This window comes from Sceloporus occidentalis, unplaced genomic scaffold (assembly GCF_023333645.1).
Source record: "Sceloporus occidentalis isolate IW3139 unplaced genomic scaffold, rSceOcc1.0.p SCAF_5, whole genome shotgun sequence".
Taxonomy (NCBI): domain Eukaryota; kingdom Metazoa; phylum Chordata; class Lepidosauria; order Squamata; family Phrynosomatidae; genus Sceloporus; species Sceloporus occidentalis.
In genome coordinates this window covers 96757704-96783646 of record NW_028316985.1, presented here as the reverse complement: position 1 = coordinate 96783646, position 25943 = coordinate 96757704, and the positions used below count along the sequence as shown (strand labels likewise).

The following is a 25943-nucleotide window of genomic DNA, read 5'->3' as shown; positions in this document are numbered from 1 at the left end:
TTTGTAATTGGTTGATCGCCCGAAGCCAAGCAGTGCTCAACAATGGCTCCTTTTCATCCTGGGGAGAAGTGACCAGTGGGGTCCCACAGAGCTCTGTCCTGGGCCCAGTGCTATTCAACATCTTTATCAATGACTTGGATGACAGAACTGGAGGTATACTTATAAAATTTGCAGATGACACCAATTTAGGAGTAGCTAACACACCATAGGACAGGATTAAAATTCAAAATGACCTGAATAGACTAGAAAGCTGGGCCAAAGCTAACAAAATGAAATTCAGCATGGAGAAATGTAAAGTACTGCACTTAGGCAGAAAAATGAAATGCACAAATATAGAATGGGGACACCTGGCTGATTGAAACTACATGTGAAAGGGTTCTAGGAGTCCAAGTAGACCACAAGTTGAACATGAGTCAACAGTGCGATGTGGCAGCTAAAAAGGCCAATGCGATTTTAGGCTGCATCAATAGAAGTATAATGTTTCGTTCAAGTGCCACTCTATTCTGCTTTGGTCAGGCCCCACCTGGAATATTGTGTCTAGTTCTGGGCACCACAATTCAAAAAGGACATTGAGAAACTGGAGCATGTCCAAAGGAAGTCCACTTAAATGGGGAAGGGTATGGAAACCATGCCCTATGAGGATGTCTTAGGGAGCTGGGGATGTTTAACCTGGAGAAGAGAAGGTTAAGAGGTGATATGATAGCCCTGTTTAAATATTTGAAGGGATATCATATTGAGGAAGAAGCAAGCTTGTTTTCTGCTGCTCCAGAGACTAAGACCAGGAACAATGGATGCAAGCTCCAGGAAAAGAGATTCCACCTCAACATTAGGAGAAACTTCCTGACAGTAAAGGCTGTTCGACAGTGGAACACACTCCCTCGGAGTGTAATGGAGTCTCCCTCCTTGGAGGTCTTCAAAAGGAAGTTGGATGGCCATCTGTCAGGGATGCTTTGATTTGGATTTCCTGCATGGCAGCCGGTTGGACTGGATGGCCCTTGCAGTCTCTTCCAACTCTATTATTCTATGATTTATGAAAAATCTATACTCACTCCTTTCATCTGCTTTTTAATCTCTGTTTTTATTTCCTCCCTTGTTTCTCCACATAATTTCTGCATTTCTTCCAGTATCACTAAGTTAAAGTCTGTATATCTGAGCTGTAATTATGAAGGGTTCCTTCTCTGACTTTGGTAATGCATATTTTGAGCTATTGCTCTCATTGTTCCTGCAGCCATAATTGTTTCTTCTTGTTTTTGTCTTTTATTTCTTCTTCTCCCTTTTTTCTTTTCTTACCTTTCTTCCCTTTCCTTCCTCTTTTATTACTCTCTCTTAAAATTCTGTTTTATATTCTAGTTTGTTCACTATATTCTCCTGGTCTTACTGCTTTATTGTATCTAGCTGTTTATGCTCATGTTTTTACTTCCCTTCCCTTTCAATTATTTCCCCTTTTTATATGAAGTGATATTCTCTATCATTTCTGTTCTTTCAGATTGTCTTTGTATATACTTAAATTCGCTTTATTTCTGGGTTTTCATTTTTCTTCTTTTTTCAATATTGTATTTCTTTTATTTTCTATATAGTATTTTTGTTATTGTTGCATTCTCCTCCATTTCCTCTTTTCCTTTCTTTTCTATTTTACCTCTTTACTTTTTCCTCTTTTCTTCCTTCCTTTCTCCCTCTTCCCTTTCCTTGTCTTCTATTTCCCCCCTCTTCTCCTGGACTCTCTCTTTCCTTCTTTCTTTTCCTCTTTTCTCTCTATTTTCCCTTCTCTATCCCATACTTGCCCTCTCCTTTCTTTTTCTACTTTCTCATATTCCCCCCCCCTTTCCCCTTTTCCCATTTCCTTTTTCTTTCCTCTTCTTTTTCCTACTCTCCTTGCTTCTTCTTTGCTTCCTTTTTTTCTACTTTCCTATTTCTTAATTTCTATTTTCTTTTTATTCTATTTTCTTTATTTCTAATTTCTCTTTGTTTGTCTTTATTCCATAAATTTATTAATATTTCCCTTTATATGTTGTTTGCTTTATGATTTAGTCAGTTGAGTTAACTTCCACTATTATTAGCTTACAGTTGTAAACCGCTTAGACACTGCTTAGGCGGTATGAAGCGGTATATAAATGAAGCTTGTTTATTATTCCTTTATTTTATTATCCTTTATTTTATTTTATTTTTCTATTTTATTTTATCTACTTTTAATATTCTTTACTTTTTATTCCCCTATTTTGCTTTGTCTATTGTTTCCATTTTAAATCCCCCCTTGTTGTACTTATTGTTAGGACAATCAAACAATCATAAATGCAGGAATATCATCAATAGAAAAAAGAGAGAAAGCCAAGTCCACAGTTCTCTAATGAGTGTCTACTATTGCCATCTATTTAAAATCTGTTTGAGCCTTCCCTTCCTTCTCCTTTACTTTCTTAGCTTTTCGAACACTCCTAATCTTATGTATTAGATAAGCCTCAAGGTTATATCAACAGTTTATGTGTATTCCACTCACCCCGTATACAGAACAGATAGTCTATTCCCTATTCCTTTAACTGTATAGTTAACTTCTACTTTTCTATACCTCTTCCTCTCTCAACCTCTTATTCTGTTTTCACCTATAGTTACTTACAATATAAGTATTTTACTTATTTTTACTTACTATAAGTATTTACTTACAATATAACAAAATTTCTACAGTTTTCCATATATCTATTCAATTATAGTTCTTTTCAGTTAGTACACTTCTTTTCAATTCTTTTCAGTTACCACAGTCTCACTTTTGACACACTCGTAACGTACTCTATTCAATTTATACATTTAATCCCTTATCATATTAATTAGACACACTTAAGTTAGCTGTAATAATGATATTCTCAATATTCTTAATAGTCTTAAAGGTAAAGTTAAATAAGGGCCGATAATGCCCCAAAGCGGCATGACCGCAGCTATTTTGGAATTAGGGATGGTGCACCAACTGCATGGTCCCTAACTCTAGAATCTGCTGGTGGCGGCATCATGGCAGCGGCCCGTCCACATGGGCGATGCCATGATAACGTCACACACGCGCTGAGTCAAAAGCTTATGGCGGCCTGGTGGCAGTGCGGAAAAGTCCTCCAATATGGAGCTTCTTTTTGGTGCACACATCATTGGCATGACAACCAAATGGCCATGCCAACAATGCAGAGGGGAAAGGGGCCGTCCCTTTCTCCTCTGTAGCGCCATCCCCTCCGGGGTGCACTGGACGCCTAAGGTGTCAGGGCACCCCTTTTCCAGCTGCTTTTCTTTGGCTTGGAAAAACGCCAGATTGGGGCTGCAGGGGTTGCCGGTGAGGTTGTCCTGGCCCCAATCCCACGTGAACAGAGACGGTTGCAAGCTGCCCCTTTGGGGCGGTCTGTACCACACAACAATGAACTAGTGAAATTAAATAGGTGAAATAATTGAGTAAAATAAGCAAATAGGCAAATAAATAGAAGAGAGCTCCTCTTTCTTTCTTTCTTTCTTTCTTTCCTTCCTTCCTTCCTTCCTTCCTTCCTTCCTTCCTTCCTTCCTTTCCTTCTTCTTCTCTTGCCATCCCCCCCTGCTGTCTTAAACTGTTTCATTGTTTATCTACCCATCTGCCATTTCTTCTGCACATCCGATCTTTCTCTCACTCACATCCTGTCCTGACACTGTCCTTGTCATGTATTACTTATTGACCACAGTTAGTTCTCAATACTCAGGTCTATTGTTATTTTTGTTGTTTCTGATGCAGTTTTTTAAATGCCTCTTACACTGTTTTGTCAGCTTCCCACAAATGTCTCTTCTTTTCATTTGATTTTACCTCAGTTTTGTCCCTCTCTCTTATAATTTCCCTTTTAGTTACAATGTCTCTTTTTCACTGCAGTCCTTCCTCTTGTGTATTATCTGTCATTGTCTTTGATTTTTATTATTAAAATCCCTTTCCTTCTAGTTATTACCCCTGAGGGGGAATTGAGTTCTTAATCTACTGTTCAGAATACTCTGCTGGAGCACCTTTGGAACATCACTGGTTAGGTTATCACACCGACAATACTCTTCTTTTTATATTGGGGTGTTGCTGTTCCCTGTAATCCTTGGGTTTTGTTCTTTTACCCATTTAAACTTAGTTTCTCCTTTTGTTATATTAAAAAGTGGTAGCAACATGTACACCTCCAAGTGAAAAAGTATGGCTGGGGTTACTCTTTCGACCGCCTCAGTGCCATTCATGTCCGCGTCCTTTGTCCCATGATGTTTCCAAGCTCATTTCTCTTCTCTGGACACTGGCCCCTGATAAATTTGGCCCCCGCCGAGCTCCTCCCCAAAAATGCTCCCTTTTAAAAACTACTGGAAAAGGCACCTTAGCCAAAACTTTATTGTTGCCTTTCAGCAGCCTATGAGAGTGCAACCAGCCATGCCACCATCACCACAGGAGGAGTCTCCACATTAGGTTGCTTTTGAACAATGGCACGTTTTTGACCATGCTTTTCACATTTTATTTGGGGGGCTTTAGGGGAATAATGGGGGCTTCAGGGGCTGCAAAAGTAGGATTTAGGAGCCACTTGAAGCACTTTGCCCAGCTTTTATGGATAGTGGACTGGCTGGAAGTTTTGGAGGGCTTTAGGAATTAGCGAGCCCCTTTACTCAAATGGCGATATCGATTCCACTCCCAATAAAATCTCCTTGGAATTATTTTGCGAGAGAGTGTACAGTCCTCTTCCCCAAAATAATTAAGATACAATCATGTGCACATTTTCCTGTGAGTAAATTTCACTGAATATAGTAATTATTGTGACTTGTTTTGGATCCAATATTGGGAGGGGTGGGTGGGATATAAATAAATGCATAAATACATAATTAATTGAGTATCCCTTATAAAAATGCTTATGCCCGGAAATGTTTGGGTGCTGCAATTTTTTATTACTTTTATTTTGGAATACAAGTAGTACATACTGTATTTGTGAGGCTGGAGAGAGATAAAAGGATCTGTGAAATGGCAGAAATCCAAATGTAGTGCTTGGTGTGAATCCACATCTACCATCATTTTGCAGATTTTCACATCTCTCTCAAGCTTTGCAAATACAGTAGTGGTACATACTACACTACCTAATTGGTGTATATCAAAAAATATTCTAAAATATTCCAACATATTCCAAAAAAAGCCTCAGAGCGTCATGTCAGTGTTCAAAAAGTTTCTGTTTTTGGCGCTTTTTGGATTTCTTATCTCTGGATTAGGGATGCTAAAACTGTACTTCTCAGTAGACATAGGTTCATATAGTCATAGAGTTGGAAGAGACCACAAGGGCCATCCAGTCCAAGCCCCTTCTGGCATTCAGGAACACAGAATCAAAACACCATCGATGGATGGCCATCCAACTTCTGTTTAAAAAAACCCAAAGAAGGAGACTCCTCCACACTCGGTGGGAGTGTGTTCCACTGTTGGAAAGCTCTTACTATTAGGAAGTTCTTAATGTTTACCATATATATTCATGTAGAAGTCAAAACATTTCCTCCAAAAAATTGACCCCAAAAACCTGGGTCAACTTATACATGGGTCAGTATGGTAAAAGAGTAAGCAACAGGGAATAAAAGAGACAGGTTGATGCAGCAGAGTCCTCCCCTGAAAGCCCCCCTTGCATGCTCCATGTATGAGCCCTGTCCCAATTGCTCCAACAGTTGCCCAGAGCACCCCGTCACTGGTGCTTCTCCCTCTCTTGGGCGGAGGTTCCCTTTGAGAACAGAGGGGTGCTTGTCCTCCAGGACTGCTTTAAACCTGGATAGGAGGTGATGACAGGGTGCCTGGATCCAGTTTAAAGCAACTGCATCATCTTCTTCTTCTCAGTGTTTCCCCACCTTCCCTCTGCCTTGCTGTATCCTGAGAGGCAGCCAAGGTGTGGGAGAGAGTGGAGGGCCAGCCCTGGCTCTCTGATTCTCCTCCGCACCTTGGCTATGTCTCAGGATACAGCCAATGTGTGGTGGTGGTGCTAACCCTCCACTTTCTTTTTCCATTTATTGTGATGTCCCTTTTAAATTGTTGTTGTTGTGTGCCTTGAATTTCAGATCCAAAACATCCTGCAGAAATAATCCAGTTTGAGACCTCTTTAACTGCCCTGGCTAAGTGCTAGAGAATCCTGGCAATTGTCTGACAGAGAAGGCTAAATGTTTCACAAAACTACAGTTCCCAGAATTCCCTAGCATTGAACCAGGGCAGTTAAAGTGGTCTCAAACTGGATTATTTCATCAATGTGTTTTGGACCCCAGTTGAAAAATCCCTCCTAGTTTATTATACACTTCCAATTTGTCTTCCTCAATGGAATTATTTGAAATTGTGTCTTCAATATATCACTTTTTAGAAAATCCCATCCATTATGAACTCCTTTCTCTTTTAGTACTCCTGATCTTAATCCTGGAGAGAAGTGACTAAGAGGATGCTACAGGGTTCTGTCCTGGATACCATGCTAATCATCATTTTTGTCAGTGACGTGGATGATGTAATAGAAAGTATGCTTATCAGATTTGCAGATGACACCAAATTATGAGGATTAGTTAATAATACCCCAGAAGAGAAGATCAAAAATCAAAATGGCCTTGACAGATTAGAGGGCTGATCCAAAACTAACAAAATGTATTTTAACAATGAGAAATGTAAGGTACTGCACTTAAGCAGAAAAAAAATGAAATGCATAGATACAAGATGGAGGATAACTGGCTTGACAACAGTACATGTGAAAGCAATCTAGGAGTCCTATTAGACCACAAGTTGAACATGAGTCAACAGTGTGATGCACCAACTAAAAAAGCCAATGCGATTCTAGGCTGCATCAGTAGAAACAGACAAGAAACAGATGGATCACTGGCCATTTCTTGCTTTAGTTCTCCCTAAGGGAGATAACATTGCAGTGGAATTTGAATGTGAGAGAGCAGAACTGAGCAGTAGAAGCAGTAGCAGTATTCAGTTGCATCCAGAACAAACCAAAAAGCAATGATTTCTGAATAAGCTATCTGTATGTGTTTGTATGTTATGCAACAGTACAGCAGCAAAGTAGTAGAGGAAGAAAGACACTTCTTGTCAAGGGAGCAAAATACCGTATATACTTGTGTATTAGTATAAGTTGAGGTCTCTCCATTGACGCCCCCTTGTCGTAGGGGAGAGGCTTGCGCACCCTAATGATGATGTGAGCTATGCTGGCGGTAGTATAATAGCCACCGGCAGGGCCTCCCATGCCAGACAGGTCACAACCGAAGGGTCTGACCAAGAGCACCAAAGGGTAGGATGGGCTCTCTAGCCTTATGGCAACCATCCTAGGAGAAGGAAAACTCTAATCCCAAACCTGGGCAGATGGTGCTCGTCTAACCCTGTAAGGTCAACCATCTAAGAGAAGGAAACTCTAATCAAACCTACGACCCGAGGACCTTGCTGCTACTGTCCATGCTTGTCAAGGCCTCAGCAGATGAACCTCTGGTTTAAAGGGTGAGGCCAGTTCTGTGCATGCTGACCTCCACCAGAAAAATCCATTGCACAGGCTCGAAGGATACATCCAATCTCTGAAAAAGTCCTGTAGCGATAGGCGAGGGACGAAACGGCAGGTGTAAAGATGCACTGGAAGCCGCAGACCCAACCCTGCATGCAGGCGGTTCAGGGCTTTGGTCGCTTGAGACTGACTGGGGATGACCAAGCATCCTTTTTTAAGGAGAGCACTGCTTGCTCCATATGGAGAGGGGCCTAGAAAAGGTGGCCTAAAGAAAACTCATCCCCAACGACCCGGTTGGCTAGCCACGGCCAACAGGCATCTTCTGATATGGTCAAAGACAAAGAGACAAAGGCACACACCAGCCTCCAAAGGTGCAAATAGACTAATGCTTGCATGCTGGAACATCAGAACCATGCAAGATTCTGCAGATAGTGGATGTCCTGAGCATCGTTCTGCCCTAATAGTCCATGAACTGTCACGACTTAACATTGACATTGCTGCTCTTAGTGAAGTTCGTCTCCATGAGGAAGGCAGCCTTAAAGAACATGGTGCCGGCTACACACTCTACTGGTCTGGCAAACCCAAAACTGAAAAACATCTTTCAAGTGTAGACTTTATGATCAAAACCTCCATTGCCTCCAAACTCGAAACCTTGCCAACAGGACACTCTGATTGCATTATCTCCTTACGCCTCCCACATGTTGTTCTCTTCAGTATATATGCCCCAACTATGCAAGCCGACCCTGCGGAGAAAGACAAATTCTACTCAGACCTATGCCACCTCAGAAAGTCCCTGCAGAAGACAAAATCATTATCCTTGGTGACTTCAGTGCCAGAGTAGGAAAGAACATCGAAGCCTGGAAAGGTGTTTTAGGCAAGCATGGTGTTGGAAACTGTAATGATAATGGAAGCCTCCTGCTAGAGTTTTGTGCAAAACAGCAGTTGACTATTACAAACACCATCTTTCAACAGAAAGATAGCCTGAAGACAACCTGGATGCATCCCCAATCCAAACACTGGCACCTCATTGACTATATCCTTGTGCGCCAGAGAAATATTTGCGATGTCCATCACACTCGAGTGATGCCCAGTGCAGAATGTCAAACAGATCATCGCCTCGTAAGATGCAAACTAAATCTTCATTTTAAGTTCAAACCTAAGAGGGGTGGCATCCTAAAGAGGAGACTCCAAGTCAACAATCTTCAACAAGCTGCCATAAGAGACAACTTCCAGGCAAATTTGCAAACTAAACTTGAAGACCATCCTGTAGACTCTTCTCCCACAGCGCTTTGGCAACATATCAAAAACAGCATCCTGCAAGCTGCGGAAGAATCCTTAAGGTTCTCCCTCAAGAAAAACCAAGACTGGTTTGATGAAAACAACCAAGAGATCCAGGAGCTGTTGGCAAAGAAGAGAACTGCTCACCAGGCACACCTCGCCCAGCCATCCTGCCATGTCAAAAAAGCAGCCTTTCGCCTCGCATGTAGTCAACTCCAACAAAAACTCTGAGACATTCAGAACAAGTGGTGGATCAATTTAGCAGAAAAGACACAATGTTGTGCAGATCTGGGTGACTCCAGAGGATTTTAGGAAATTCTTAAAGCAGTGTTTGGACCTACATATCAGATCCAAAGCTCCCTATACAGTACAGATGGTCAAACACTAATCACAGATAAAGCTTCCATTCTGAACCAATGGGCTGAACATTTCCAAAGCCTCTTTAGTGCCAACCGAGTAGTCCATGACTCAGCTATTCAACATATGACAACAACCAATAACAAAGGAATTGGACATAGCCTCCCACCTTGGAAGAAACCGTTAAGGCCATACAGCAGATGAAAAATGGCAAGGCTGCCGGGATTGATGGAATTCCACCTGAAGCTTGGAAACATGGAGGTCATGTACTCCATGCTAAACTCCATGAGCTCCTTGTGAGTTGCTGGGAAAAAGGCAAACTGCCATCAGATCTCCGAGATGCAGTCATCATCACCCTGTACAAGAAAAAAGGAGCAAAATCGGATTGCTCAAACTATCGAAGTATAACACTGCTCTCCATTGCTGGAAAAATCCTTGCAAGGATACTGCTGAACAGATTAGTCCCTGCTATTGCAGAAGAACTTCTCCCTGAAAGCCAATGCGGCTTTAGAGCTAATAGGAGCACTACAGACATGGTATTTGCCCTTAGACAACTGCAAGAGAAATGTAGAGAGCAGAACAAAGGACTCTATGTAACATTTGTTGACCTCACCAAAGCCTTCGACACTGTGAGTAGAAAAGGTCTGTGGCAGATCCTGGAATGACTAGGATGCCCCCCAAAATTCCTCAAAATGATTACCCTGCTACATGAAGGCCAGCAAGGTCAAGTCAGATATGGCGATGCTCTCTCGGAGCCCTTTCTAATAACTAATGGTGTGAAGCAAGTTGTGTTCTCGCTCCAACTCTATTTACAATCTTCTTCAGCATGATGCTCCAAAGGGCTACGGCAGACCTCAAAGAAGAAGATGGCATTTATATATGCTACTGTACTGATGGTAGCCTGTTTAACCTAAGCCGCCAGGGCTCACACTAATACCCTAAACTATCTAGTCCATGAGCTGCTTTTTGCTGACGATGCTGCCCTTGTTGCCCATACGGAAGCAGCTCTGCAGCGCCTAACATCTTGTTTTGCAACAGCTGCAGAGCTCTTTGGACTGGAAGTCAGTCTGAAGAAAACGGAAGTTCTCTACCAGCCAGCACCTCAGGAAGAACACTACCATCCCCACATCACTGTAGGCACATCTGTGCTTAAGTCCGTCCAGCAATTCACCTACCTGGGAAGCATAATCTCCTCAGACGCCAAGATTGATAAAGAGATCGATCACAGACTAGCAAAGGCATATAATGCATTCGGAAGGCTTCACAAAAGAGTCTGGAGTAACAAACACTTGAGGCGAAGCACAAAAATCAGTGTGTATAGAGCCATTGTACTGTCTATTCTCCTCTACCGGTCTGAAACATGGGTCACCTATCGCCAACACCTATGACTCCTTGAACGCTTTCATCAGCGCTGTTTATGCACAATTCTAAATATACACTGGACTGACTATGTGACGAATGTTGCTGTCCATGAGCAAGCAGGGATCACCAGCACTGAGGCCATGCTATTGAGGAGGCAGCTGCGCTGGGCAGGACACGTTTCTAGGATGAAGGACCATCGCCTCCCAAAAATAGTATTCTATGGTGAACTCGCCACGGGTCAGTGTAAGAGAGGCACCCCAAAGAAGAGATACAAGGACTCCCTGAAACAACGGCCTGTTACAGACAGCCAAAATAAAGCTGCTTCGAGTCACAGTAGAGGTATGGTGTTTCAATGATGCATGCGTCCTAAGAGTCCAGAAGTCACACCAAAGCCATGCTCCAGGCTGGAGCGTGGCTTTGGTGTGACTTCTGGACTCTTAGGACACATGTATCATTGAAACACCATACCTCCACTGTGACTCGAAGCAGCTTTATTTTGGCTGTCTGTAACAGGCCAACATCTCAGGCTTGGCCAAATTGATCACCAACAATGGAATGCCCTGGCCTCGCATCGGGAGGCATGGAGATGCACTATCCATGATGCTGCAGCCTTTTTCGAAAGCTCACGGCGAACGAGTCTCGAAGAGAAACGACAATGCAGAAAGAACCACAACCCGGAAACATCACCCGAGGAGACTTTCCACTGTGCTTTCTGCAACCGGACATGTTTGTCCCGGATTGGCCTTTTTAGTCACCAGCCCACTTGTACAAAGTGCGGGATGAGTCCTTCCTGAATCTTCATTCGCGAAGCAAAGCCAGAGAGAGAGAGAGAGAGTATAAGTTGAGGTCAGTTTTTAGGGGCCAAAATCTTGGATTTTGATATGACCTGTGGATAAGTTGAGGGTCAAGCACTGGGGCATATTACAAAAGATCTAAAGGGGGAAACAAAGCACCACTTCCCTCCTTACACCTCCCACTCTGGACCTCTCCCAAGGGTCACAGTCTTGCCATGGAAAATGGGGAGATATGTAGGACTTTAAAAGTAATAACCGACACTGTGTACCTTGCCTGGAAATTAATTGGCTGCCAATTGAGTGATTTTAATATTGGTGTGATGTGATTACTCCTGGATGTCCACTAACCAATCTGGCTGCTGTGTTTTGAATTAGTCGACATTTCCAAAATTGGTACAGAGGTAGCCCAATCTACAGTGCATTGCAAAAATCCAGCCTTGAGATTATCAGCAATGTGCACTCCGCTTCGGCTGATACTCCAGCATATGCACTACAAACTTTAAGTCCTGCGGCTCTAGGAAGGGATGCAGCTGGTATATAAGCTGAAGCTGTTGATCAGCTTGAATGGTCAAGCAAAAATCACCCACTAAGGTGACCATAGAAGTCTCATCAACTAATCCTGGTCTGAATTTGATTTGATTTGTCTAGATAACTTATATCATCCAAGACTGCCTGAAGTTGGGAGTCAACTGTTCTCTCGATCACCTTGCCCAGAAAAGGGAGATTTCATGCTAGTCTACAGTTGTTTAAGACCTGGGGGTCCAGGAAGGGCTTTTTTTTAAAAAAAGTGTTCATACTGCCATGTCTTTTAAACTGGATGGAACATTTCCTTCTCTGTAAGATACATTAGTAATATATTGTAATTGGGATCTAATTGCATCTCTTTCATGGACAACCAATCAAGAAGGACAGGGATCAAGAGGACATATTGTCTTCCTTTCTTGCCCCAACAATTTATCCATATCAGTGGTACTCACAGAATCACTGGACAGCCCATTGTCAACTTCTGCTGTAATGACATAATATAAATCAGCTCTTATCCAAGAGATTTTATCTGTGAAGTGACCATTAAAGGCATTAGTGAACTGCTGAAGGTTCTCGAACTGGATTCAGGGAGAGTGCCTGAGTTAAACCTCTCATCTCCCTGAATAGTTTGACTGGCCCCGAATTCACAGATACATTATGTGCAAAGAGGACATATTGTCTTCCTTTCTTGCCCCAACAGTTTATCCATATCAGTGGTACTCACAGAATCACTGGACAGCCCATTGTTTGTTTGTTTTTTGGAAGGGGTGTGTTTGCTGCATGTATAGTTAAGTCTACTTAACTATGTTGCTGATGTAGAATACTGGCCAGTGTTCTTAGTTTTTATAGCTTTTCTGCCTGAAAGATAAAATTAATAAACAGCTTTTACCATATTTTTAGATAGGATTTAGAGAGAGTACCTGGCAAGACTTTAAAAAGGAAATTGAACTTTGCCATAGCTATCCTTTTGGTAACTCAGTTGTTAAGATGCTGACTTTGACGGCTTCAGGATCGGAAGGTTGGCAGTTCAAGGCCTGAGTGCTGCATGAAGTGGTGAGCTCCTGTCACTATCCCCAGCTTCTGCCAACCTAGCAGTTTGAAAGCATGCAAATGCAAGTACATAAATAGGTACCAGTTTGGTGGGAAGGTAATAGCTTTCTCTTGCAGTTGTACTGGCCACATGATCACAGAGTTGGCTTTGACAACATTGGCTCTTTGGCTTAGTAACGGAGATGAGCACCACCCCCTACAGTTGGACATGACAACCTTGTCAAAGGGGAAATGTTTACCTTTATATGACCTATAAGGAGATTATTTTTCACCATACAATTTTTATAGTTTATCTTCTTAAGAGGTTATCCACTTGAATATATATGTAAGTGAGTATTTAAGAACTTTCTGTCTGTGATTAGGCCTGCTATTTATTGTAGTGTCCTATGAACTTCTAAGGTAAAACAAAGATTCTAGTTTATTAAATTTTATTTGAACACCTGATTATTTGCATAATACTTAAACCAGCATCATTCTCAGAAGCAATAAAGAATAATACGATGTCATCAACTAATAAGTTCTGTACCTCTAATCATTGTATCCTTTATTGAGTTTTTTAACCCTCTTAATCTCTTCTTGACAAGAAGTTCTTCTAGTCAATAGAAGGGACAAACTGCTTTGTGTTCCTTCCTGTGTGTCATGGGAATTTTAATCTTGATCTAGGAGTCCAAATAAAGGTTTTAATAAAATTGTTAAAAAGAACACTTATATCTATTTTATATTAAGACATGAACAAAGAACCTGCATTCTAGTAATTTAATTGTTTTGTGAATATCCAGGGAAGCAACTGCAATAGATTTCTTTATTAATTTACAGTGATTAATGATATAAGCATAAGAAAGGGGTTTCTCCACAAGAATCACATATATGTTTGTGCATGCAATTCAGGCATGAAAAGGTTGCTTTGGCACTTTCATTCTCTCTCTCTCTCTCTCTTTTTCCCTCTCTCTCTGTCAGATATGGAAGAATATGCTATTGGTAAGTTTTAAAATACGTAAAAATATATTTTCCAAAAAAATTTCTATTTTAATTAGGAATGTGATGATCTTTCAGTCTTGATTCTATTATGTTTCTCCAAATCCTGCCTGCATTTTCTTCCCATCCTTGTTTTGTAACTGAAAATGCTAGAAGCATTGCATGGAAGAACAGGGGGCTGCATGGAAATTTGTGCGTATTTGTACACATTCTCCCTAGGATCCATCCAGATGGTGCCAACGTTTCTGTAGATTGTAGTATTTGCTGTTGGTATGTTTTCAGTTATGTAAAAAATGGACAGGTTGCTCACCTGTAATGGTATTTTTTCGAGTGGTCATCTGCAAATACATACAAATGGGATGTACTGTGCCTGCGCAGTGCTGATTGGAAACTTCTGGAATCACTGGGCAAAGTTAACTTTGCAACTTTTTGGTGGTAGCTCTGCCCACCCCTTATAAGCCCCCTTGATTCCCACTCTTTCCCCAGTTCTGAAATTTACGCCACGTAAGTGACATGAGAATGAGCCAATGAAGAGCAGGACACTGAGGGGAGGATGGGTGGAATTTGTATGTATTCGCAGATCTGCGAATCATACAAATGGATTAGACTGACAAGCTTAGGTCAGTGGTGGAGGTAGTGTCATGACACCAAAGTAAGGTTCAAATAAAACTGTTTATTATCCACAATAAAGTCATTGAACCAAAACTGTGTCTGTTGAATTCAGTACATCAAAATAGTACTTTGACCAAGTCATAAGGCACATATACAACACAGTAGATCATGAAGTACCTATGTAAACCATGTCAGTGCTGTAAACAATGCCAATCCTGTCAATAAAGACATTCGTTTCAACAACATGTAAACAAATGGAAATGCAGTGCAATCAATGTAAACCTGAAACCAACTCTGCCCTCCCAAAAGCTACATCCCATTTGGCCCTGGTGTCCATCCTGTAGTGTTTGATGAAAGTCAAGGGCTGGGACCAAACAGCAGCTTTGCAGACATCCTCCAAGAGGACTACAGTCAGAAAAGCAGAGGATGTCGCTACCGCCCTAGTTGCATGGGACCGAACCCTGGCCGAGAGACGTCTGCCCAACAGTTCATAGCAGAAGTGGATGGTACCAGCCACCCATTTGGAAAGCCTCTGTGCAGTCACAAGCAGTCCCTTTTTCGGTTCCGAGTAGCATTGGAAAAGTCTCTCAGAATGGCTCGAACCCGCAGTTCTGTCCAAATAGAAGGCCAAAGCCCTCTGAACATCCAAGGTGTGCAAGCGGCGTTCTGTGTTGGTGGTTAGTTTTGAGGCCAGGGTCAGGAAAACAATGTCCTGACACATGTGGAAAGATGACACCACCTGAGGCAAAAAAGTAATGTCGGTACGGAGGACAACCTTACCCTTATTGAACCTAAGGAAAGTTTGATCCCTCCGCAAGTCACAGAGTTCGCCTGCATGGCGGGCAGAGGTGATGGCCACAAGGAAGGCTGTCTTCCAAGTCAGCTGTGGCCATGGGTTCAAAGGGCTTGGATTGCAGAGAAGGCAGCACAGCGTCCAAACTCCAAGCAGGTGTCGGTACTGAGACCAGAGGATGGAGGTTGTTGCCTCCCTTCAGGAAACTCTTCACCAGAGGGTTCCCGAAAAAAGAAGGTTTGCCATCAAATGGGAAATGAGAATAGATGGCAGAAAGATAACACTTGATGGAGGTGAGGCACAGCCTCGAATCCAAAAGTGTAATCAAGAACTCCAACATCACCGATGTTGACAGTCAGGATGGAGAAAGGTCTCTCGCAGAGAGAAATTCAATAAATTTCTTCCATTTGGAAGCATAGGATTTCTTGGTAGCCGGCTTCTGGGCAGTCAAGATCACTGTTCGTACCGAGGGAGGTCTAGGGATGGAGCTTCCATGCCACCATCAGCAGATTCTCGATGTCTGGATGCCGAACCCAGCCATCCTGGAGAGTGAGAAGATCCAGACGGAACTTGAGACGGAGAAAGTCCTCCTGTGAGAAGTGGAACAGGGATGGAAACCATGGTTATCTCAGCCACCAAGGAGTGATCAGGATGGCATCCAAGCGGTCCCTTGTCATCTCAGAGACCACCCTGATAATCAGTGGGAATGGAGGGAAGGCATATAGCATCTCTCCTGACCAAGTGAAGACAAACATATCTCCGAGGGAGTCCTCGTTGCGTGCTTGGGAACAGAACTGGGGACAGTGGCTGTTGAGAGCAGTCGTGAAGAGGTTGGGGGGGAGGTCCCCGTCGACTGAAGAGGTCGCCGACCGTCTTGGGATGGAGACTTCAATCATGACAGTCTGTGAGACCTGCTGAGCTGGTCGGCCAAGTCGTTCTGCTCTCCTGGCAGGTGCATAGCTTGGAGCAGAATCCCTCTTGGGATGCACCAGTCCCAGGTGCAGAGCATGATGTCGAGCAGGGTCTGAGACCTGGTGCCCCCTTGTCTGTTGAGGCAGTACATGACGATGGTGTTGTCCATCAGTAGAAGTACTACCTTGCTGGAGAGGTTCACCCCGAAGGATTTCAAGGCCTTTTCCAGAGCAAGCATCTTGAGAGCATTGATGTGGAGAGCCTGTTCCTCCAGAGACCACTTGTCCTTGATGAAAAGGTTTGACATGTGGGCGCCCCAACCTTCCATGGAAGCATCTGTAGTCAGGGTGGCCTGGGGCTGAGGAGAAAAAGGCATGCCGACGCAGACGTTTCGGGAATCGAGCCACCAACGGAGCGAGCGGAAGATGGGTCTCGGGACCATGAGCCACTTGGACGTGGAGTCCGTCACTTCATTGAAGGCCGACAGGAACCATGACTGGAGGGGCCAAAACCGCAGCCTTGCCCACGGAGTCACAAACGTTGTGGGGGCCATGTGTCCTAGAGCTATTTGGACATTGCTGGCCCTCACTCGCCTGTGTGTGAGACAAGTCGTGACTGCAGTGCAAAGGGCCTGGAAGCGGTCCTGAGGGAGATAGGCAACACAGTCTTCGGAATTGAGGATGGTGCCAATGAATCTGATCTACTTGACCGGGGTGAGATGTGACTTTTCCAAGTTCACCATGAGCCCGAGGGCCGAGAGGAGGGACAGAGCAAAGTCAGCGTCTCTCCACAATTCGTCCTTGGAAGAGGCCGTGAGGAGCCAGTCGTCCAGGTACAGGAAGACTCTGGAGCCTCGTTGGTGAAGGTAGGCCACCACTGGAGCTATGCACTTGGTGAAGACTCTCAGAGCTGTGGAGAGGCCGAAGGGAAGGATGTTGTATTGGTACATGTCGGGACCGACGGCAAAGGACAGGAATCTCCAGTGACTCTCTCGAATCCCCATGTGGAAGTATGCGTCCTTCAGGTCGATCGTCGCGAACCACAGGCCCTGGTGCAACAGGGGTAGAATAGAGGCAAGGGTTACCATATGGAATCGATGGTAGACCAAATGGGAGTTGGGGAGTCTCAAGTCTAAGATTGGTCTAATGCCACCATTGGTCTTGGGGACCGTAAAATATCTGGAGAAGAAATACCTGGGAGCTTGAGAAGGGTCAATGGGCAAGATTGCGCACTTTGATAAAAGAGAGCGTACTTCATCGAGAACAGTGTCTGGGGTGTGTGTGGAAACAACAGCTCCAGTTGGCAGGAGCTCTTCGAACTCGAGGGCATAACCCCTACAGATAATGTCCAGGACCCAAGAGTCGGAAGTCACAGTGATCCAGGTGTCAGAGAAGGGCCGCAAGATGTCACAGAAGGAGGAGCTGAAGGAAACGATGGAGCACGCAGCAAGCATTCAGGGTCTCTTCTTGCCCTGGTCGGTATCTTGTTTTCGGTAGTTTTTGCGGTACCGAGCAGGGGGCTGGCAGCGGCCAGAAGAAGAAGAGGACTGGGATGGGTAGCGCTGCCTCTGGTGCTCCTGTTGCTGGTATGGGTAGTCCTGTTGGAAAGACCGCTGGCCCTGGCCATACCACTGACACTGACCTCCAAAATGCTTCCGAAACTGGGGTTGAGACAGAGTTGACATACCATGTTTCTTGGCAGCCGCCTTAAAGTTGAGGCACTCATCAGTCCCACGGTTGAAGAGGCCTGCATCATCGAAGGGCATGTCTTCAATGGTGGCCTTTGCATTGGGGTTCAAGTTCGAAGAATGGAACCAAGCGTGCCTCCTTAGGGCAATGGTAGCCGCCATGAACTTGGCTGAACAATCCGTGGAGTGTCTTGCTGAGGTGATCAACCAGCTCCCGATGGAATGAGCCTTGTCTCTGATTTCGGTCAGGACACCCTGACATTCGTCTGGGACATCCGGGATGATGGGAGAAATCCTCTTCATTAAGCACTGTATGTATGCTCCCATACAGGCGTTGTAATTGGCAACCTTGAGTCGCAAAACAGAGGAGGCATAGGCCTTTTTTACGAGGCCATCAACCTTTTTCACCTACCAGTCACGTTGGCGTGAAGGACTGTTGAGACCCCTCAACAATGGCAGAGTTCTGCTTGGGGTGTGCAAGCAACCAAGAAGACTGGGATGGAGAAATCCTGTACAAGGATTCAATCTTCCTGGTTGTGGGTGTCACAGAAGCCAGTGCATCCAGCAGCTCTGGCTAACCTCTCTAGCGAAGGCAACAATGGGATGGACGTTGCCATGGCCCATCTCTCAATCTTCAGTGTGCGTAATCTGCAAGTCCAATGCATTACCCATTTTTATGATGTGCTCAGCAAATGTGAGGACGTCATTGGTGGGAGACGAAGCACCTGTTTGGAACAGTTCATGAGGAGAATGTGGGGCAATCTCACACGGATCTCCATGGTGGGAATCGACATTGTTGGATTCAGAGGCATCTTCATCCAATACCGCTTGAGAAGACAAGTGCAGCGTCTGGGTAGCAGTGGCCACAACAGAACAAAGTCTTGGAACCGAGGCAGGAGACGGTACTGGAGCCATTGGTGGTGGAGTGGATTTTGACGTCAGTGGCAAAGTGGATCTTGGCATTGGTGGGACAGTGGATTCACGGCCCAAGCGACAATGGATGACGTTGTGACTGACAGAGAGAAAATATCTATCTGTCTCACTGTCATAATAATCGTCCGAATCTTCCTGCTGAAGGAAGCGCGGAGGCTGGTGAATTTCTGCGTGATGGATCTGAACCTGAGGGACCGGTGTGGGAGACCGCCGATGAGATGACCGAGTGGCAGAGTTGACTACCTCTTCGGAGAGTTGGTGAAAGGCCAACGTGGCAGGCAGAGAAACAACCGCAGCTGAAACCGACGTCTGATGGGTCTGAAGAGACTCGGCCTTGGACTGGTACCGACGAGTCCCGTCTGGGTACCAAAGGGGTGGCGATGTCTTTGGTGGAAGACTGAGCGCCATCAGGAGTCTTGGTCTTGGCCTCTTGGAGTGGGAAGAACCATGAGGAGAACCATCTCCCAAATCCAAAAGCCTCTTCCTTGAAGAGCTGTGAGGAGAACCTTCTCCTGAATCCAAGGGCTTCTGCCTCTTTTTTGAGGAGGATTTTGAGCTTGAATCCGCAAGAGAGCTCGTATCCTTATCATGGGCCGAATTCTTTCTGGAGATTGAGTTCTTATGCTTAGTCTTGTCCTTTTTGGAGGATTTGGACTTCGACTGGCATGCTCCTTCGGACCCAACATCCCTTTTCGGGACAGACATGACGGTGTCACTTGGCTCAGTGGAGGAGCCCTGGGCCACAGAACCAGCAGCCGCTGGTACCGACTCCGAGGCAGCGGGTGCCAAAGCGGGAGGCTGATGGAGGCAAGAGAGCTTGTTGGTACAGGGCAGCCTTGAGGCGAGACTCACAGTTCTCCCTTGCCTGAGGAGTCAGTGATTTGCAGAGAGCACAAGACTTGGGATTGTGGCCTCACCGAGGCAGAGAAGGCACAAAGGGTGGAGACCATGTCCAGGGTTCTTACCACCACATACATCACACTTCTTTTTTATTATTATTATATTTATTGGGTTTTCTTAGAGTACATAAAATAGTTAAATGTACATTTACATTTATATAAAATTAACAGAACAGAATAGAAGGGGGGGGAAGGAAAACCAGATTTCTGTTTATACATCGAATCCCCATATATGTAATTCTTCTATCATCTTGAACTTGTCACTTATCATTATTCCTCTTCGCCCATGAGTATCATTATTGTCAACTGTCTCATTGGTTTCTTCCCCTTTTTCCCACTTACGTACTTGTTACTCTACTAGTACCAAATTTTCCCTATCTCTCCCCATTTCTTTTCATATTCTAGGTTTGTTTTACCTGCAGTGTACATCGACAATTTGTCCATTATTAATAACTCATGTAGATTTAATTTCCATTCTGCAAGACTATTGTTTTAGACTTCCAATATTTGGCGTAAACCATTTGTGCTGCGGAAATCAAATATAATATTATACTAATCTGATTTTTAGTTAATTTGCCTTGTATTACATCCACATCCACTAGTAAAAATAGTTCTGGTAATAAAGGGATATTTATTTCTAATTTTTCTCGCATTATTTTGTGTATATTTTCCCAATATTTTTGGATTTCTTCACATTGCCACCATACGTGGTACATAGTTCTGATTTTCTCTTTGCATTTCCAGCACTTAGCATTGGGTCGTTTTTTCATCTTTCATAGACTTGAGGGAGTTAAATACCATCTATACAGAATCTTTAGGTAGTTTTCTTTCAGTGTGTTACACTTAGTATATTTTTGGTTATTTTTCCAAGAGTTCTCCCACATTATTAAAGGTATTGGTCTCCCTATATTCTGTATCCATTTTATCAGAGGCGGGTTACAAACCGCCACTTATAATGCGCTCCGTGCGTGCTAGGGTTAGGCATCCAGACGTGTTGCAGCCGAAGTGATGCCACGAGGGCACGCTTCGCCCCTCACGGCGGCACTTCTACGTTTTGAAAAGGAGCGCCATTTCGGTGCTCCTATTTCACTGCGCCGGGAAGCCTCGCGGTCTGGCCGCTGGGGCTTCCCTCCGCAGCGAATGGCAGCGGTGGGAGAACGGCCGCTTGAGGGCTGTCTGTAACCCGCCATAGTTTCTTTAATAGTTTCTTCTTTTGTTTCAATATCCAGAAGTATTTTATAAGTTTTCTTTATAAATCCTTTCACACCTCCTAATAAGATTTTGTCAAACTCCCTTTTATCTGTCTCAATTCCTTCCTTTTTCATAGCTTTGTTAAACTCTTCCTTAAGTTGGATGTAATGCAGCCAATTAATCGATATCCCTTCCTGTTCTAATTGTTCTCTAGTCTTCATTTTAATGTCATGTTTTATTGTTGTTGTACAATCTTCATATTTTATCCACTTATAATAATAATAATAATACGTTTTATTTATAGACCGCTATTCCGCAATGATCATAGCGGTGTACAGTGAAAATTGAATTCAATACAAATACAATGTGACAATTAAAGCAGGGAGAAGTCTCATCCTTCAGACAGTCCTTGATGTTGCTGGGTCTGCCTGATGGCTCCCTCTGAGGCCGAGATGACAGTTGAGGAGGGAGGGGCCTCTTCCTTCAGGCAGTCCAAGATGTTGCTGGGTCTGCCTGATGGCTCCCTCTGAGGCCAAGATGACAGTTGAGGAGGGAGGGGCCTCTTCCTTCAGGCAGTCCCTGATGTTGCTGGGTCTGCCTGATGGCTCCCTCTGAGGCCAAGATGACAGTTGAGAGGGAGGGGCCTCTTCCTTCAGGCAGTCCCTGATGTTGCTGGGTCTGCCTGATGGCTCCCTCTGAGGCCAAGATGACAGTTGAAGAGGGAGGGGCCTCTTCCTTCAGGCAGGCCTTGATGTTGCTAGGTCTGCCTGATGGCTCCCTCTGAGGCCGAGATGACAGTTGAGGAGGGAGGGGCCTCTTCCTTCAGGCAGTCCAAGATGTTGCTGGGTCTGCCTGATGGCTCCCTCTGAGGCCAAGATGACAGTTGAGAGGGAGGGGCCTCTTCCTTCAGGCAGTCCCTGATGTTGCTGGGTCTGCCTGATGGCTCCCTCTGAGGCCGAGATGACAGTTGAAGAGGGAGGGGCCTCTTCCTTCAGGCAGTCCAAGATGTTGCTGGGTCTGCCTGATCTCTCCTTCTGAGGCCAAGATGACAGTTGAAGAGGGAGGGGCCTCTTCCTTCAGGCAGTCCTTGATGTTGCTGGTCTGCCTGATGGCTCCCTCTGAGGCCGAGATGACAGTTGAGGAGGGAGGGGCCTCTTCCTTCAGGCAGTCCCTGATGTTGCTGGTCTGCCTGATGGCTCCCTCTGAGGCCGAGATGACAGTTGAGGAGGGAGGGGCCTCTTCCTTCAGGCAGTCCCCGATGTTGCTGGGTCTGCCTGATGGCTCCCTCTGAGGCCGAGATGACAGTTGAGGAGGGAGGGGCCTCTTCCTTCAGGCAGTGCAAGATGTTGCTGGGTCTGCCTGATGGCTCCCTCTGAGGCCGAGATGACAGTTGAGGAGGGAGGGGCCTCTTCCTTCAGGCAGTGCAAGATGTTGCTGGGTCTGCCTGATGGCTCCCTCTGAGGCCGAGATGACAGTTGAGGAGGGAGGGGCCTCTTCCTTCAGGCAGTCCCTGATGTTGCTGGTCTGCCTGATGGCTCCCTCTGAGGCCGAGATGACAGTTGAGGAGGGAGGGGCCTCTTCCTTCAGGCAGTCCCCGATGTTGCTGGGTCTGCCTGATGGCTCCCTCTGAGGCCGAGATGACAGTTGAGGAGGGAGGGGCCTCTTCCTTCAGGCAGTGCAAGATGTTGCTGGGTCTGCCTGATGGCTCCCTCTGAGGCCGAGATGACAGTTGAGGAGGGAGGGGCCTCTTCCTTCAGGCAGTGCAAGATGTTGCTGGGTCTGCCTGATGGCTCCCTCTGAGGCCGAGATGACAGTTGAGGAGGGAGGGGCCTCTTCCTTCAGGCAGTCACTTATGATCTTTCTCAAATTCATTTTTATGGAAAGCCTCTTGTGGCGAGGTCCATCTGTGTATTTTTACATTAAAAAATTCCTGTATTTTTTCCATACTTTGAATAATGCTTTCCTGATGAAGTGTGTGTTTATATCTATCTCTTTTAAGGGATCATGACATAAATATGCGTGCCATCCTGATTTCATGTTAATACCTTCTATCTCTAACATTTTGAGATTGTCTAGTAAAATCCAATCTCTTACCCATAAGAGTGCTGATGCGTTGTAGTACAATTCTAAATTAGGGAGACCAAGCCCTCCTTTTTCTTTTCTGTCTTGCATGACTGCTTTTTTTTATTCTGGCTTTCCCCCCCTTCCATATAAAGTTTGCTATGTCCTTATTCCAGCTCTTAAATGGTGATTTATTTGTTAATATTGGCAGTGTTTGAAATAAAAACAACATTTTTGGAAGTACACACATTTGAATAGTTGCCACTCTACCCAGAAGTGACAGTTGTTTATTATTCCAATTGTTTAGATCTTACTGAATCTTTTCCCAGGTGTTTTCATAGTTGTTTTTCTACAAATCTGCATTTTGGTTAGTAATTATAATTCCTAGATAATTATTTTTTGCAATTATCCGAAAATCTGTTCTCCCCTTGAGTGTCCTGGTTTCTTCTGGGGATACGTTTTTGATTATTATTCCACTTTTAGTTTTATTTAATTTTACACCTGCGATTTCGCCAAATTCTTCAAATATTTCTTCTAATTTTTTAATGCTTGCTAATGGATTTTCTAGAAAGATTACTACGTCATCTGCATAGACACATAAATGATATTCATGATTCTGTACTTTAGCTACTTTGATCTCTTTTTCAAGTTAGATTTTTTTAATTAAAGTTTCCATCGCCATTATAAAAAGGAGTGGAGAAAGTGGGCATCCTTGCCATGTTCCTTTGGTAATTGAACAGTCATTAGTTCTTTGACCGTTTACTATTATTTGGGTTTTTTGAGATTTGTAAATATTTTTTATACCATTTTATACATCGCACTTCTTGAACGGAGCCAGAGACAGTGTGAGCCGAATCAAAACTCTAAAATCGAAGTCGTAAGAGGCGCTGAATGGTCAACAATATTTGGGGGGTCAGATCAAGAATGGTCAAGCAAGCTGAAGTTGTTAGAGTTTTGAGAAAAACAAGCGGATTCCAGCAGCAATGTTCCTAAGCAGCTAACGCAGCGGAAAAAGGAACTGGGGAAAGAGTTCTTCGAGTGGTCATCTGCGAATACATACAAATCCCACCCATCCTCCCCTCAGTGTCCTGCTCTACATTGGCTCATTCTCATGTCGCTTTCAGAACTGGGGAAAGAGCGGGAACGCAGGGGACCTATAAGGGATGAGCGGACCTACCGCCAAAAAGTTGCAAAGTTAACTTTGCTCAGTGATTCCAGAAGTTTCTGAGCAGCACTGCACATGCACAGTACAACCCATTTTATGATGTGCAGAGACCACGAAGAAGAAATATATTTTCCAAAAAAAAAAATCTATCGCAGATGACACCAAATTAGGAGTAGCAGCTAATACCGCAGAGGACAGGATCAAAATTCAAAATGACCTAGACTAGAAAGCTGGGCCAAAGCTAACAAAATGAAATCCAGCATGAGAAATGTAAGGTACAGCAGTTAGGATGGAAAAATGAAATGCACATGAGTCCACAGTGCGATGCAACAGCTAAAAAGACCAATGCAATTTTAGGCTGCATCAATAAAGGTGTATTGTGTAGATCAAGGGAAGTAATAGTGACACTATTCTGCTTTGGTCAGGCCCCACCTGAAATATTATGTCCAATTCTGGGCACCACAATTCAAAAAGGATGTTGAGAAACTGGAGTGTATCCAAAGAAGGGCGACTAAAATGGTGAAAGGTCTGGAAATCATGTCCTATGAGGAACGACGTAGGGAGCTAAGTATGTTTAGCCTGGAGAAGAGAAGGCTAAGAGGTGATATGATAGCCCTCTTTAAATATTTGAAGGGATATCATATTGAGGCAGGAGCAAGCTTGTTTTCTGCTGCTCCAGAGACTAGAACATGGAACAATGGATGCAAGTTACAGGAAAAGAGGTTCCATCTCAACATTAGGAGGAACTTCCTGCCACAAGGGCTGTTTGACAGTGGAACACACTCCCTCAGAGTGTAGTGGAGTCTCCTTCCTTGGAAGTCTTTAAACAGAGGCTGGATGGCCATCTGTCGGGGTTGCTGTGAGTGAAAGTTCCTGCATGGGAGGGGGTTGGACTGGATGGCCTTTGTGGTCTCCTCCAACTCTATGATTCAGTCTTGACTTTATTGTGTTTCTCCAAATCCTGCCTGCATTTTCTTTCCATCCTTGTTTTGTAACCAAAGATCCTAGGGACATTGCATGGAAGAACTGGGAGCTGCGTGGGAATTTGTGCACATTTGTATGCGTTATCCCCAGGGTTCATCCAGATGGTGCAAATATTTATCTAGGTTGTGGTACTTGTTGCTATAATTCTCAAGGTTTTCTAAAAATATCCAAATGATGTTTCTACTGTCCTGGGCTTCTGGCTGTTCCTGGCACTAGCTGCAACTTTTTATTCCTACCCTCAAGTGGGTTTCTTTCAAATTCTTTTTGAACAGTATGTTCCATTATCTTTTCATCCTTTAGAGTTATAGTACTATAGTATATCAGTGAAATGACACTTTTGCTTTAAGAATTCTGTAACTCTAAAAGAAAAAAACCATACAGGAGAAAATTTGCCCTTCAAACAAAAGGACAGTCTTGCCAAACCTTCCCCAGTTTTAAATAAAAAGAATGGAACAGTAGACATGGAGGTGACATCAGCAGGCAAAACTCAAGGAGCTATATTATGAGAACTTATTCTTCTTTAGACCAGTCTGGAAGAGCCCTTAATGTACTTATTCGTTTATGTGTTTTACATCATTTACACATTTCTTCAATTGACTAAAATATGTTCAACTATAATTTTTCTGCTGTGTCTTTTATCTTTTTGCATTTTAATGTATCTTTTTCATTTTAATATACAGTATGCTCTTTATTTCTCTGAAACAAACATAGCATGCAGATGTATGAGTTCTGGAGGTATGGTGCATTTCTTCTCCTAATAAGTCTTGACAGGTGTGACCAGGCTATGTTTGTTAAGTGTTTGAATCCAATAAATTTATATAAAATTTCCTTCTCCAAACACACACACCAACCCAAGAGGATTCTTAGATTTCCTTCCTACTTGCATCCAGCCCTGAAAAAAATGCAAGACTCATACACAT

The 25943-nt window shown here is 44.0% G+C and overlaps 1 protein-coding gene across 2 annotated transcripts in view; it reads left to right on the top strand.

Annotated features, from left to right (window-relative positions):
* LOC149312530 (tetraspanin-9-like) overlaps positions 1-25943 on the top strand; it is a 269437-nt gene that overhangs the window by 20982 nt on the left and 222512 nt on the right. The window contains exons 2-3 of one of the 2 annotated variants that reach the window (XM_089524803.1): positions 13769-13789; positions 25735-25758. The exons of the other annotated variant lie outside the window; for it this stretch is intronic. Coding sequence (XP_089380929.1) covers positions 13771-13789; positions 25735-25758 — 43 coding nt within the window. The 5' untranslated portion in view covers positions 13769-13770. The remainder of the gene's footprint in view (positions 1-13768; positions 13790-25734; positions 25759-25943) is intronic. 2 annotated transcript variants of the gene reach the window in all.